Below are 16,648 nucleotides of genomic sequence, written 5' to 3' on the forward strand. Positions count from 1 at the left end.
GAGAACATATATTACCCACGAAGCCCCCAGATACTTGTTAGCTGGCTGTCTACAGAGGAAATTTGCTGTTTCCTGCTCTATGGGTGTTACAGGTTCTACCCTGCAATATCTATGGGCTCCTCTATTTGAATATTTCCAATTAAGAAATTAAAACTATGGCCTTATTACAAAGTCTATGGATTCTGCCCCCATTCATTTCCAGCCACCTGTAAGCACTACAAGATACTATGTTTCTTTCCTCCTTTTTCGCATGGATTCCATTATCTCCTCAGACTCTAAATAAAGGGAGTGATCTGCTGGATCCAGGAAGGTATGGGTAACCTAAAACCTTCCTGTCTCTGTATATTTTCTATTTCTGTCAACAGTATTTAAAGAGACTCACTGCTCTTGAAAGAGCTTGAACTAAACTTGTCTGTAAGTTTTCTATATATAGTTAATTAGAGTAATGGCAATGATGTCACAGAAATATCACCAAGATTTTAAGACTGTGTTCAAGGGAGATATGTATTTTTTTCATTGAGAAAATAATGTGTGCCTTACAGAACACTTATTACATAAAAGTATCATCATTCCACCAATATCTGGAAATGACTATTTCATCTGATAGCATCTGCTAATTCTATCTATGTCTCCAGAATAACTTGCATTGTGAAAATCTAACTACATGTAAAAAAAAACTGTTTGCATAATTTACTGAGGACAAAAAAGGGAACTTCATGGCATTATTTGCACATAAACACTATGATACTGCATACAAAAATGTAGGGCTAGCTATGAAATAGAAGCAAATTTTTCCTTTTCCAATTTATAGGCCAAAGTTCTGTGGCCTTCATTCACTTCTGAATCAGAGATTACCATTAAAAAGAATCAGATTAGTAGGATTTTAATAATGATTCAGTCAACTGTAAAATGTTAATTCAGCTAATTAAACACAATGTTCAATATTCTGTTAAAAAATAAGCACTTATCTTCCAATAAAAACAACTGTCTTTTAGCACCTTTATAGATCACAAGGTCAAAAAGTTCAAAGATGGTAGACTACTACACATTTTTCCTATTACAAAATTGCGAAAAGAGTTTATACCTTTTTTTGCTATGGGCAATTTTACTAGGCAAGGAAAATAGCTCTGTTCCTCATTTTTATAAGAAAAAAAGAAAATGAGATACTACCTCTGGTATCCACTTCGCTATAGTTCTCTGAAGCTTAGTCAGGAAGACAGAAACTCAGCCTTGATTAATCATCAGAAAAAGTAACAAGACAAAGCCCACAAAGATGGCAGGTAGTGAAAATCTTGTCTTTTCCTAAAATGACAGCAACTCCTAGAGGCACCACGCCTCCTGCCTTTGCCTGGGGAGCTGTTCTGTACTCCTCGTCTCACATGATTCTAATCTATAGAGAGTTTGCATATGAACATTTCAAAAATATTTTGGGACAGAAATGTATCAATCCTACAATACATTATTCAAAAATATTCTATTGTAAATTGGGGCAATAAAATTTCTCTAACAGGAAAAAGAGGAGGAAGGATTTTCCCCCACTATTTCCCCTAAATTGTCACTCGTTCACTTAGTAAGCATTTAAGTTTGACTTTATACCAGGCCCTGCTATACCCGGCACTAAAACTAACAAGGAAGCAGGCCAACCACAATTTAAATGCATGTATTTTATTAAAAAAAAAAACAACAGCCTAGTCTATGGAAAAAGAGTGTGAAAACACAGAAAGAAGAGTGCTTTCCAATGAAGAAAATTCTCCAATGAGGGGTTAAGTGCAAGCTAAGAATTTAACCTTATAATACTGAGGAAATCACCCCATATTAGAAGCCAGAAAGTATCTCAAAATATTCATATGTGAGTAAAAATAGTATCAATAACTCATACTTCTCTGGTTTTCACTGAAAAAAAAAAAGTCCCACAATTCAGCAGCATAGACGTTATTTAAAATAAGCCCCCATCCCAAAAAATTAAAGCCTAGATTTCTGGACAACCAATTAATTGTACTAACATTACCTACTTTTTATAATATTGTTAGAAAAATAACTGAACCATCCAACTGAAATAACATAAATGTAAAGAAAGTCAACCTAACCAGCAGTTCCGAAGGCTTTCCTCTCTCAACGTTTTATTATGAAGACGTACAAGCAAACAAAAAAACTGAAACAAGTTATCACTCACACTCTATCACCTAGGTATTGCAATTAACATTTTGGTTTTTTTATCTTGTCACACGTCTGTCCTCCTAACCTTACCCAATCATCTTGGTAATTCAAGGCACTCTGGGTAAACCAGATGACTGGGCACGGCATCCATTTTCAGAGGGGTAGATTATTATAGGAATCAAGCCTAATAAAATACTATTGATCTTTCTCATCCACTTAAATAATTAATTCCAGGGTAGAGTTAGCTAAACATTGCAAATTTTGGTACAAATTTTTAAATGCTTTCATCTGAACTGCTCTTCTTTCCAAGTTCTGAAAATGAATTGCCTGTCCTTTTCAGGAAAAATTTTTTAAAGTAAGGTTTTCAAATGAGGAAAAACTCTCCATTTTTAAATCACAATATTTTTATTCTATAGAAGAAATCAATGTTTTGGTCTTACTGAGTTTTCTAATTTGAAAGCCGTGCTTGTTGGTAAAAGCAGAGCCAATGAAGTAAAAAACTCCATCTCAGTACCAGAAACATCGAGAGCAGTGGTTCTCAACTGGAGGTAATTTTGTCCCCTTTCTCCTATCTTCCTGCCCCACCCCAGCCCTTGGGGTCACTTGGCAATACCTGGGAAAAGCTTTTTTGTCAGGACTTGGAGGCAGGTAGAGGGAGCTGGTATTCTATTGGCATTCAGCAAGCAGAGGCCAGGGACGCCACGAGCATCCTACAGTGCACCAGACAGCCCTTCCAAGAGAGGATCGTCTGGGCCCAAACTGTTGGCAGCATCGCAGCTGAGCACCTCATCTAGAGCGATGAATAAAGCAGAGGGGTGGAGGAGGCGGGACATCTCAGTTAGGAGGGAAACCATTTCCGAGGAGGGGCAGAGGTCAACATCGTATAGAAGAAACAACGTCATTCTGCTGCCAGGACTGGGTCAGGGCCTCCAACAGCCTGAGGTCCAGCAGATCCCACCATGAGCAGGTAGCTGGACCTTCAGGCTAACTGGTCTGAAGAACTGAAACTCCTCACGAGTTGTACAGGTCCCCCTTCCCGGGTTAGCCCAGACAGAAAGAATAGCCTACAGCCATGGAAGAGAGAGATCCAGGCTGGGAAAGAAGGAAATATCTCGCTCACCTCAATGTCCCCAGTGCCTAATACAGCACCTGACACACAACAGGCCTTCAGTAAATGCTGCGCAAATGAAATGAACTCATTCAAACCAGCTCTGCTGCCTCCCCTTGTATGGCTTTCGTGTCCTGTCACTGCACCTCTCTAATCCTATTTCCATGCACGTTAAAATGTGGATGGACTGTTCTAAGGATGTGATACGAGGATGTATCACGTACGTTATCATGCATGGAGTCTAGGATGGATCTGTGGAGTCTGGAGCTATTATACAAAGGCAAAGGATGAAAGACTCAAAGGCTTCTAGGGTGATAATTTTTGTATGTTTCCCAATAATATTATTTTAGAGGCTAATAGCAGTAGTAATTTCCTCACTGGTATTCTTATTAGTCATCTAAATTCAATGGGACTCTCAATTACACCTCAATCTAAAAATTCTGTAGGACTCAAATCTATTTTCACTTTGAATGGAAAATTAATATGTGACCTATGAAACCTAGTATTTTTCCCACACTGGGTTTTACCCGAGATGGAGACACTGCTCTCAGCAGACGTCTTGGGACAAGTGTCCCAAGAAGGGGTTTGGCACTTGAATTATTAGGGCAACTATTAATACAGAAAGCTACTATTCTGTATGACTTAGGGAACTCAGACCAGGGCTCTGTAACAACCTAGAGGGGTGGGCTGGGGAGGGACGTAGTAGAGAGGTTCAAGAGGGAGGGGACATAAACACCTATGGCTGATTCATGTTGATGTTTGGCGGAAACCAATACAATGTTGTAAAGTGATTATCCTTCAACTAAAAATTTAAAAAATTTAATTATAAAAAAAGGCTACTATTACTTATTCATACCAACAACACCATTTACTGCGTTCTACTACAGACCCAACAAAGTACTGCTTTTTATTCATTATTTCATTTCTTTTACCTTAAAAGTCTACGAGATAACTATGTCAACCTCGTATTACAGATGAAGGAATGTGGCTTAGAAAGATTGAGCAACTTGTCCCACACTGCACAACAAGCATTAGAACCAAGGTAGTATATCTCCACAGCCCAGCCACTCGCTGAATGGCCACTAAAACACAGGTGATGTGAGCCATCTCATTCACTGAAAGTCAATTCAGGTCTATTCAGAACATAATCATGAATTTCAGCACTGCTCATTTTCACTTACCTGAAAATGCACACAGACTGACTGAACTAGGGAGAGAGCTTACTCTTTGCTTTCTGCCACTTAGAACATTCAGATAGAGCTGAAATTCTAGCTGTACTTTGATGACTACAGCTTAAAGCTAAAAATGCATCATACGTGCTGAATAGCATGAAAATGAATTACAAACTCACTTCAGAAAAGATCCTCTCTCCCTTCATGCTACATCTTAAACTTTAAAACATAAACAACCATTTTCAGTATACTAAAAATATAACAGTGTAGTCTCAGGAATCTACATCTTGCTTGCCTTTATAGTTCCTGAATGTCCTTTCTTCGAAATCAAAGTAAAAACATTCTCTTAGTAAGTTCTGGGGAAATATTACTCTGAGAACATTATTCCTGAATTTAGCTCCACGCTAAGTAATGAAAAATTTTCAGACCAGTAGCCTGTGGCAACCAGACTCCTGCGTGACTCCCGACGATGCCAGCCTTCTGGTATTCACACCCTGGCTGGCCGGTGTGACCAGCAGCTCAGGCAGATGTGACGGCATGTCATGTCTGAGATCTGGGTGCTTAAGGGACAGGCTGCTCTCCCCCTCTCTCCTGCTCTCTCTCTTGCCCCTCCTTCTCTGTCAGACCACCTGCTCTATGGGAGGCCAACGACCATTTCTCAAGGATGCTAACAGCCCTGTAAGAGGGGCCCATGAAAAGGAACTGAGACTCTCAATCCAGCAGGCTATTAGGAAATGAGATCTACCAACAGCCCTGTGAGCAAGCACTGAAGTGGATTCCTCAGCCCCAGCTGGCCCTTGAGACGACGAGAGCCCTTACTGACAGAGAGACTGCAGGAGAGAGACCCTGACAAAGAATCACACAGCTAAGCTGCTCCTAGACTCCTGACTTCAGGAACTGAACTTGAAGCTAATGTTTTATAAAGCTACTAAGTTTTAGGGCAACTTTTTCTGTAGCAATAAATACAGCATCTTTATGAATTCTCCTTGCTTTCTAGCCCTGTGAGAGGCTTCTAGCCTTGAGAAGTCAAATCTCTCTGAATTCCCACAACTAAGAGTTTGTTCTCTGACCTGCGCTGTTTAGTCACTCAGTTGTGACCCCATGGACTGGAGCCCTCCAGGTTCCTCTGTCCATGGGGACTCTCCAGGCAAGAACACTGCAGTGGATTGACACACCCTCCTCCACGGGCTCTTCCCAACCCAGGGATCAAACCCAGGTCTCCTGCATTGCAGGTGGATTCTTTACCGTCTGACCCACCAGGGAAGCCTCTGACCTGAGAGCTTACTAATTCTATCATATTCCTGACAACAGAAATCTAAATTTAGACCCGAATGGGAGTACTTTATGCCTGTCACCATTACAGCAAGGAGGTAAAGAGTGAGAGCTATCAGTTATACTGAAAAGTTGTATCAGTAACTTTACCACCTCGGTTCCTCACCCATTTAAGATTATTAACCAAGTAGCTTAAGTGTAAGATGCATCTTTTACAACTAACTTTAAAAGAAATAAGCAGGATGGAATTAATGGCTTACATTATCATGCTAAAAAATAAGGGGCTTCATTTTAATTTTTATTAAATAATAATAAATACATTTAAAAAATTTTTTAATTGTCTTAGAATTGGCTCAGATGGTAAAGCGTCTGCCTACAATACAGGAGACCTGGGTTCGATCCCTGGGTGGGGAAGATCCTCTGGAGAAGGAAAAGGCAACCCACTCCAGTACTCTTGCCTGGAAAATCCCATGGATGGAGGAGCGTGGTAGGCTACAGCTCATGGGGTTGCAAAAAGTCAGACATGACTGGCAACTTCACTTTCACTTTCACTTAGAATTTACAAAAACAGAAAGGTCACTCCTAGACCTATCACCTGAAACACCTTCCCTGGATTTCCTTTTTCCTAAACTGAAGTGGTATATTTGTAATCATATGTAATCAGAGTTCTGATTATGGAGGCACTCAGGACTGAGGGACAGGTTTTTCAGGGAATCTCCGACCAACTGCAAAATTATTCCCACAGTAAGTTATGAGAATGTGTAATGAAGGAGGTTATTTTTTTCAGTTTCTTCAGATGGCACCAAGAAAGAAGGCAGCAACCTCTCCAGTTCCACAGGTCAGTTAACATGGCCACTGCAATCACGTATACTTCGTGAAGATCATGATTTCTCTCAGGATTTTGCTACTGAGCTATGGCAGTGACTTAGAGAAGTCCACCCCCTCCTTTTAAGGCTTAGTTAACAGATTCATCATCAACAAGACGAGATGCCTTTTCAGGGTAAGTTTTTAAAGAGCATGTATTTGAGACTTGAATACCTGAGAATGTCTTTCTGGTATCTTCCCACTATCTTAGCTATACATAAAATTCAGGGTAGAGAGGGGAGAGGAGGAGGGGAGCAATCTTTCCCCTCAAAATTCTACAGGCAAGTCTATTAGCCCCTGGCGTATCATACTCTAGGGATGGACACCAACCTTATTTTCATCCCTTTAAAGATTTTCTTTGTAACTGTTCCACTCCCACCACCGATGCAGAATGCAAAAATGTTGCTAGGATATGACTAGGTAGAGGTCTCTTTTCATTAGCTTTCCCTTTTAATCTATACGCTTAATTGTTCAACCCAGGAACATGTCCTCTCTTCAGTTAGATTTTTAAAATCATTCTTCTATCCCAATGGTTTGGTTTCTTCCTTGGGAGTATTCACCTACCTGCAGACTGGGCCCCTATTCCTGTGCTCCAGATCTATCACCTTCTCTCTCATTTTTATCTCCTCTGTGCATTTTGGGAGGGCTTCCAAAGTTTTCCACATCATCAACTCAATTTTCTGCAGAATGAATTGTCCTTCATTTTAACATTACATTTCAAATCTCCCTACACTCTTTCCTCCCACACTTCTGGGTTGTCAAACAGCTATCTTTCTGTCCTTATGACTTACTGCTCCTGTTTCAAAGCGATTATACTTTCTTGCATCCTTATGAAGATTTTCTAAAATGTTCTTCTGGTTTTCACTGGCTGTCATTTTCAAAGATGTGTTCTTCCTCTGAACACTCAGGAGGGTGTGCCCTTCCCCTTATTCTGCAGAACTTGCTCAAAAGCCTCTTGCTGAGAACTGGTTTACCTACAATTTGGTATCTGCCAATAGAAGGGGTAGCTAAATTACTCCTGGTCCCATTCTCTACTCCCTTGGATACAGGTAACAAACTCTTTTCACATCTACAACAAGCCAGGAAGATAGGCAGAGCCCCTGGCCTAATTCACCCATAGATTTTTATCTCATACAGCCATGTGGGAGATTGAAATGAGATCGTCTTCTGATCTTCACTGCCTGATTCTGACCCCATTCCAGGAGTCTGCAATAAATGAAGGTATATAAAATACTACAGTCTCCAGAATGGACTACTGCTGCTGCTGCTGCTAAGTCGCCTCAGTCGTGTCTGACTCTGTGTGACCCCATAGACGGCAGCCCACCAGGCTCCCCGATCCCTGGGATTCTCCAGGCAAGAACACTGGAGTGGGCTGCCATTTCCTTCTCCAATGCATGAAAGTGAAAAGTGAAAGTGAAGTTGCTCAGTCGTATCTGACTCTTGGCGACCCCATGGACTGCAGCCCACCAGGCTCCTCCGTCCATGGGATTTTCCAGGCAAGAGCACTGGAGTGGGGTGCCATTGCCTTCTCCTAGGAGTGCTTTTTCCTTCTCTGTCTACGCCAACAGTAAACTACTCTTGGAGACTCTTATTTCCCAGGACTCAATATGCTATCACTGCCTCCTACTCCCAAACATATATACACACAGAAAACACTATGATTCCCTATCTGAGTACATTCTGGGAGTTACAACCTCCAGACAGAAAATCAAGGATACTGACTGGGAAGTTAAGGGTGCAACAACACCCTGGCTAAAACTACAGCTGGCCAACTTCCTGACTGAACCGGAGCCTGCCTCTCTAAACCACGGACAGACTACAGGGAGAGAATGCAGGGCCTCACTACCAACAGTCAGGGCGGGCTCAGTACAGTGGCGGGCTTCCTATTGCTCTCTCCAGAGCAGGTCTACCAGCCTTGGAGTTTGACAAAATCTTGGCAATAAGGCAGCTTTAAGTCCTGGTCTCTGGCAATGTGACTTTGCATTGTTTCACAGCTTCGTAAATATTTTAGGGGGTGGCTGAGGTTACTTACCAGATGCTTTTTAAGGTGTGAAATCACAATGATGTGAAGGGGATTGTGACAAAACAATTACAGAACCTCAGTGTTACAAGGGACCCTACAGATCATTCAGCTCAGCCTCTCCAACTCTACAGTTCAGTAAGTGGTCCTCAGGCCCAGGCTTCAAGTGATCTACCTGGTAAAACAACTCAATTTTTATGGAGATTTAATTTTCAGAATGCTCTATTTCATACTGAGGCAACACTTCACACTCTGCACTTCCTATCTATGGATTCTAATTTCCTCCTCTAGAGTTACAGAATAATCATAACATTTAAGAGACAGATCTTCAAATCCAATAATGTAACATTAAATCCACCTCCCAAGTTGTTTTTTTTCCAGTTATTCCTTAGCATATAATAGCAGAGCTTTGAATAAATCTATCTAAGCACACTGTGCCAGCTATGCAATACTCTCAAATGTGACGGTACAACCGCAACAATGGTAAATATCTTCTTGGTCAGCATCCCTATTTACAGAATAGAAAACAGAACATCCTCAACCTACCACATATAGTTTTTTCCACACCTCCAGTAAACCCCTGATTAATGACCTCCACTTGCAAAGGAGGCTACTTACCTTAACCATGAAATAATGAATGCTATTGATCCAACAAGCTACTGCTATAGAGTGTTATTGATCACCCAATCTTTGGTTAAAATGGTCCTCATTTAGCAATTTCACTGTTGCAAACACCTGGAGCAAAGCATGCTCATAATTAAAAAGAGTTTGGGAGAGTTAAAGTGAGAGGTGATGGACAGAGATCTCAGCTTTCCACCATTTATTCTTGCTTCTGAGCTATTATTTGTGTCAGAAGGGATATTGATTTTCTATAAAAATAAGAAAACAAGAGGCACCAAGGGGCCGCAGAAGGTCAGCCTGGGCTAGAGAAGGAGGGGGGAGGTTTAGCACTCTATCTCTGTCATTTGGCTTCCAGGACAAGAGAATATTTTCTTTCCTGTGAGATTGGCTTCTAATACATCACCTTAGGAAGGCTCCGGACTGCGACTTCAGGCCACCACCAAACCAATTCACTTACGAAAGAAAAGAAGCTAAATTATATTCAAGGGGAACAAATGAATGATGTTAGTGAAGAATAAAGCAAAACTGGGCTATGACTCACCTAATTAATAGTCACTGTACAGACAATTTGAATAAAGATCAGTAGAAAGTAATTTTACAAAAGAGTTGATCCATTCTAGAATGGAACACACATGGATAGAAAAAAATTAAAATAATAATTGAGCTTTTTACATCATAACCACTTTCAGTCCCTCAGAACTCTTGAGGGATTGGTTGGTACAGAACTGAAAAACAGAAACAGAAAAGCAAAAAGAATTATAGGTTAAATTTAAAAGTACTCTGTTTGTAAGCAGAATAAATTTTAAGGAAAGTAGAAATAAACTTCTCTGATCGAGACATAGATTTTCAAACCTAAAACACCTAATATATGCTTTTTAAAAGAACTATTTACTAAGCAAAGTAAAGCTTAATGATCAACTTCATCCTAATAATTTTACAAACTGGATCATTTATTCTGCCAACCCTCAAAAACACTGATATAAAGTTCTACACTTTGATCTGTATGCAAACTGGCACATCCAAGTAGATTTATGAAAGAGTAATAACCAAGAGGATTCTTAAAAGGATTTCTTTTAATGCAGAAAAAGGTTGAAAATTTTTGACAGAATCAACTCACCAAGACAGCATAAGATCTAAATCATGAACTGCTGCCTACTTAAAAACTTATGCTAATGCCAGTCCTGTTTACAGGATGTATTTAATAATCTAAGGCAAAGACTGTGGTTCCAAGTTACTACTGACAGGCAGAACATGACGTGCAGTCAAAGTATAACTAAGAATCACCATGAGACTTTCCTGGTGGTCCAGTAGTTAAGTTTCTGCACTTTCATTGCAAGGGACGCAGGATCCTGTTCAAAGAACTAAGATCCCACATGTCACACGGCATGGCCCAGAAAAAAAAAAAAACAATCACCCTCCTTCCTCATAGAGTATATTTAGGGGGAAAAAAATACAAAGCACATCTGCTTGTAACTAAGATGAATCAGCATCAGCCGAGGTGAGCTGAAGACTCCTAAATACGCTCTGAAGAATTTTTCTCATTCTATGTCTGCTGCTTCTCCACCCAATAGTCCTTTCGCTACAAGGATTTTGGTGTCCACCAAAAAACTCCTGTTCTTTGAAAGAACTCTGAAGTTACGGGCCAGGAAGATAGCCCCAATGGGGGAACAGGTCTCCTCAATTTGAAAAGAGAAGAATTTCCTAAGAATTGCTGCCTACTTCAATTTACCCAAGCTCTCAGATAACTAGATATGTATTATCACAATCTGACTATAATGTGTGACAGATGTATTGGGGGTAAGAAGGACTTAGAAAGACTCAAGTGCCTCACTGCAAAGTTACAGGCTCTGTATCTGCAACCATACTTGGGCTGTGATCTTAGAGAAGACAGAGTTAACAATCACTCATACACACAATTAAGTCACAGTTTAACAAGAAACTCTGGGGAAGAAATACATACACCCGAAAATATCATCCCCAAAACAGTTGTTGTTGTTTAACTGTCATTCTTAATAGTAAGATGATTATTATTTGGTATGTAAGCTTGATATTGAAACAAACTTCAACACCTCAATTGAGGGTTTCACCATTATGAAAGGATACAAGTTAACTAAGCATTTCTTGTCTGATTAAATATAGCATGATGAGAAGGAAAAAAAGGGTTTATAATCCAAAATCATACATTTAAATTGGGTAAAAAGGCCCTAGCATATACAGCAGAGGAAAATCAGGAAAGCCAAATTATAAGCCTACCAAGTCTAACTCTCTGCAATCCTATGGACTATAGCCCACCAGCTTCCTCTGTCCATGGGATTTTCTAGGCAAGAGTACTGGAGCGGGTTGCCATTCCCTTCTTCAGGGGATCCTCCTGACCCAGGGATCAAACCCGTGTCTCCTGCATCTCCTGCAGTGGCAGGGGTGTTCTTTAACACTGAGCCACCTGGGAAGCCCCACCTAGTTGTACAGCCTGGCAAACATAAAGTTAGTAAGAAAAAATTTTAAAGAGAGATTAAAATCCACCCATGAAAGGTACAGGCATACAGACCTAAACAGCTTTTCCTATTCCTGACAAAGTCTCACCTTGAAATTCCTAAGATTTACACCTTTGTTTTTCAGACAAATGTCAGAAGAAGCAAAACCCTAAGAAAGATCATTTGTGCTATTAGTTGTAAAAGTTAAGCTGAGACAGAAAAGTGCCATGGGAAAAGCAAGCTCAAAGAGCAATCAAACACAGTGGTTACCTATGAGCTATGGAATTAGGTTTGATTCCCAGTTTTGCTACTAAATGACCTTGGGCAAATTATCTCCACACTCATAAGCTCTATTTCCTCATCTATAAAATACAAACAGTGGCCCCTACCAGACTGGAGAGTTGTGAACATTAAAAAGGAATATATGTTCTGCACAATAGTACAGGGCCTGGCACACAGTTAGTGCTTAATAAATGCCAACTAACACTGTTAAGGGCTTCCCTCACAGCTCAGTCGGTAAAGAATCTGCCTGCAATGCAGGAGACCTGGGTTCGATTCCTGGGTCGGGAAGATCCTCTGGAGAAGGAAATGGCAACCTACTCCAGTATTCTTGCCTGGAGAATCCCATGGACAGAGCAGCCTGGCGGACTACAGTCCCTGGGACCACAAGGGTAGGACAAACTTGGCGACTAAACCACAATAGTAACAGTAATACACGGGTCCTCAGTTAGGAGTACTCAGCCCTACGAGCGAGCACCCATGAAGGCCTTTGTTTTGATACTATGAAGGGTGGTGGGAACTACATAGGATCCCAAACATGGGACATCCCTCTTCACAAAGAGCTGCCTCACCCAAAACACCAACAGCATCAGCATGGAGAAACAGACATCACCCATTTATATTCATAACCATATTAAAGCATCAAGCTGGGGAGTATCGATGTTTCTAGGACTATCTATCTATTTGAGATGCAAAAAATTTTAAAGTCATCCAAAACTACACTGACATTTTAAGCATGCACCCATCAGAGACAAATTTTGCTGGCTCAATGACTTTTGGTGTAAGACTAATGGGATTCAGTACTGTTATTTTCAAAGTCTACCATGTGTTCTGACAACTTGAACGTCAGCCATTAAAATAAACTCAATACAGTTAAACTGTACGTAGTAGAGAACACAAATAGAGCCCAGAAATATTACTATCTAAAACCATGATTCTTAATGGGTAAAGGCAGCTTACCAAGAACATTTACAAATTCCATATGCCTGGCACCAGCATTTTCTCTCCCATGCGTGCACGCACATGCACGCACACACACACACATGCACACACACAAGTCTCTGCTGAGGCCCTGGTTCTAAAGAATAGTTATGTATGTATGAACTGCATGGCATAAAGAACAGCAAAATGTTTTTAAAATAAAACTCTTGGTTATGCTTTTGAGGTATACGTTTTAAATGACTTTCAGAAACAAATGTGTTGCTATAAAATATAGCCTCCTTGATATAGGGTAACAGGATCATTGAGCAAGAGATAAACACAACCTGACTGGTTAAAAGAAAGCTACAAAGTCAGTGTATCAGAGGCTGGTTTGAAAGAAAGTTGAAATCATCAAGACTGTGGATTTGTGCTCTGGGAAAAATTAACCAGGAAAATCTTTTGACTTAGTAAGGGAGATCTCACCATTCTGACATGTTCTCATCAGAGCCCTGTTTTTGTTCATCTGCTTCACACTCCATCCTTTCTTTCCTTCCCGTTTTGCTTAGGAAAGTCCTGTTTTCTGCTGATTCACACAACCCGTGACCTGACGAGGTCCAGGGAGTATTCTCCTTCCAGCGGGACAGACGCTGCTTCTTGGCCGACTTGAACCTGCAGCCTCTCTCATAGCTCCAATCTGACACCTTGAGCTTCTGCTGAAGGCTGGCGGCCACCTCTGACGTCACTCGCTTCACCTTTCGCCGGCGCCGGAGCGGTCGACAGGGTGCATTTTCAGTAAAGGAGTCAGATTCATGCCAAGAATGCTGTTTACTCTTAACAATGGCGTTGAGAGCTGGGTGCCGTTTGACTACCATCGTGTCATCAGAGTCACTGAAATTGGTGACCGGGGCCATTTCTCGACAGTCCTTGAGAGCCTCATCCAGACTGGACTCGGAGGCCTCACTGTAGCAGCAGGTATGCTCCGCCAGGTGAGTGAAGTCTGAACGGCGCTTCCGGCCTCTCCGTTTGCGAAGCTGCCGCCTCTGCTGCCGTGGGCTCAGGGCCATCTCCTCCCAGAGCTCACCAAGCTTATTCTGCTCAGATGTCTGCTCCAAGGCTGAGGCTAAGTCATGAACCAGCTCATCCATGAGGCCACATCTACCTAAAGGAGATTCAGAAGAAAAGAAAACAAGAGAAAGACTGAATAGGATCTGTTGCTTTAGGATAATATTTTAAACAGATCGTGGCACTGCAGAGTCCACTCCATCTATAGAAAATTCACCTGCGTTCACCTGGCTCCAGTTAAGATTCTACTCCTGTCATCCATGCACCGTGGATGCATGGATCATCCTTGCATCTGGCCCTTGTTAAATGCCTATAGCCATCATGTTCTTAAGCACGAAAACCCAAAATACTCACAAGATGACAAGTGGGTTATTAGTAAAAAAATAAGCAAACTCAGGGGAATAAATCACTCCTTCTTCCCAATTAAACTTGCTCAACAAAATTACCTGATGATGAGATCTAAAAGGTTTGGAGAATGTCTCTTTAGACAGGAGCAGAAAAACACTCAACTTCAAAAACATAGATGAAAAGACTGTTCCACAGTCTTGGGTCACTAATAAGTGTTCTGGCAGGCACAGAAAAACAACTTAGTGACACGCTTTACAGAGGGCTGCTTGCAGCTCTGGTGATCCAAGAATTTGTAGTGACCCAGGTTTGTACTGTGCACAGAAAAAAAAAAGACGGTTTGCACCCACTCTGGTTCCAGCTACCACCCAGAGGCTATGAAGTAAAGAGCTTCAAAGAGTATGTCATAAACTTGTAAATAATTAGCAACTTTTACGTTCTTCTCACTCTCCAGAAAATAAAGTGAGCATCCAAATTCTGTGCTTCAGTGCCAGACAATCACACAGAAACAGGATATAACTGAGGCTGAAATGACAATACGTGGAGTCTCTAAGATTTCTAGGTAACAGCTTTCCAAAATTTCCTATTTTTCAACTCATCATTGTCAAACCATCATACTTCAGGGATCACTTCAGAGGCAAACCTTCCAGAGGCAGAGAGCAGGAAGAACAATTTTCAAAATGCCTTTTTAAAAAGGGAAATGTGTAATATACTTCGTACACCTAATTAAATACATGTTAAACTAGCACTTTTCCCCTAGCTCTTAAGTTCAACCTATTTCAAGACCATAATTAGAGCTTAAAACTCTATGGTGCCACTCTCAGACCATATTTCCGTTCATCCAAAAACCTATTTTCATGCTATCTCCAGGCCAACCAACTTAGTCAGGTGGAGCAATGGGGACACCTTGTTCCGAAACTACCAACCAAACAAAACTTCTCAAAGTGTCAAAAGCCATACTCAAGCAATAAGCTATTTAAAATGCCATGACTGGGGTTTAGGGAGACAACTGTCCCTAAAAACCAAATAGGTGAATCTAAGTCTATTTCCCTCAGAGAGAACTACTGCTTTAAAAACTAGCGCAAAACTGTAAAAACTTTAATACGGAAACAACTAGAAGCTGAATGCCTTGCCTGTGCAGTCGAATGCAAGCCTTTCAAAGACTGCAAAAATTGGAATAGCAGGTGACAGAAGAACCTTGGAACTCCTACCCTCCCTGGATGCACCGTCCGAGAGGATCCGGGGCCAGGCACGCAAAGGCTGTCCGAGTTGCGCAAAGGATGGAACCAGAAACCAGTAGAAGTAGAAAGAAAGATGCAGGCAGGCGCAGGGTCGTGTAGGCGGAGACCGGGTTGGGAGGGGAGACGCTGGGGGAAGACATGAAGGAACTTCTCACTTGGGGAGACCTAGGAGCAGGGAGTCAGCTCTTCCAGGGCAGAAACTGCCAAGATGCAAGCCCTGGTGATCTAAACTCCCTCCGTGCCAGGGGTCGCAATATGACCATATCTGTTCGGGGAAAAAAAGTGTGTTTCGAAGGGCTCTCCCCACCACGACCCGGGGCCCGCCCCCGAGGACGAGGGCGACCACAGCTCGGGACACCAAGCCCTTACACTGTCGCCAGCCCCCACAGAGCCAGAAAGCAGGGAAGAGAGAAAGTGACTGTCACCTGGCAGATGGCCCGAAACCCTCATCCCCCCGGATTCGGGGGGATATGGGCCCTGAAAACCAAGGCCCGCCATCCTCACCCGCTCCCGCCAGCCTCTGCCGGCCCCTTGACGCCCCCCGGTCGGTCCCTCGCGGCCCAGAGCCCGGATCCCCTCTGGCGCCGACCCCCAGGACCCCGACCCTCTCATTCCCACTCCCCCTCACCCGCTGCCGCAAACGCCTCCAAAGGCCGCCGCTTGCGGGGCCGAGTCTCCCGGCCCGAGCTTCCCTCTCTGACCTCATTTCCGGTCTGGGCCGGAGGAGTGGGGCGGCGGCGAGATGGGAGGAACTTGGCGGCACGGGAGGCCCCGCCCCAGCATGGCGCTTCCGGCCAGCAGCCCCGCCCACTTCCGTCCCGTGGGACGCTGTGGGCCACAAGAACCCGGAAGGAAGGCAAGGAGGCCAGGAGCGGTGGTGTTTCGGAGGCAGACGAAGGACCGGGGCAGACAGGACCGTGGCGCTAAGGTGCCCATCTTGGGGAAGAGTCTACCCCGTGCAGGCCTCGTCTGCCTTGGAGACGTCCGGAAATTGGCCCCTAGAGAGGGGCGTGGGCCTTGTCCTTGCTCGATGACCGGCTTTATACAAGCGCGTGGAGACTTTATACAACTGACTTTATACAACTATGGGAGTTGTGTAGCCTTTGGCAGGATAG

General features: G+C 42.5%; 1 protein-coding gene across 1 annotated transcript in view; it reads right to left on the reverse strand.

The window, feature by feature from the left end:
• Positions 1 to 16,205, reverse strand: part of GPATCH2L (G-patch domain containing 2 like) — a 54,285-nt gene extending 38,080 nt beyond the window's left edge. The window contains exons 1-2 of the mRNA XM_068963896.1: positions 16,162 to 16,205; positions 13,369 to 14,044 (exon numbers count right to left, since the gene is read on the reverse strand). Coding sequence (XP_068819997.1) covers positions 13,369 to 14,030 — 662 coding nt within the window. The 5' untranslated portion in view covers positions 14,031 to 14,044; positions 16,162 to 16,205. The remainder of the gene's footprint in view (positions 1 to 13,368; positions 14,045 to 16,161) is intronic.
• Between the last annotated feature and the right edge of the window lie 443 nt (positions 16,206 to 16,648).

Source organism: Capricornis sumatraensis, chromosome 2, assembly GCF_032405125.1.
Source record: "Capricornis sumatraensis isolate serow.1 chromosome 2, serow.2, whole genome shotgun sequence".
In the NCBI taxonomy this organism is placed as follows: Eukaryota; Metazoa; Chordata; class Mammalia; order Artiodactyla; family Bovidae; genus Capricornis; species Capricornis sumatraensis.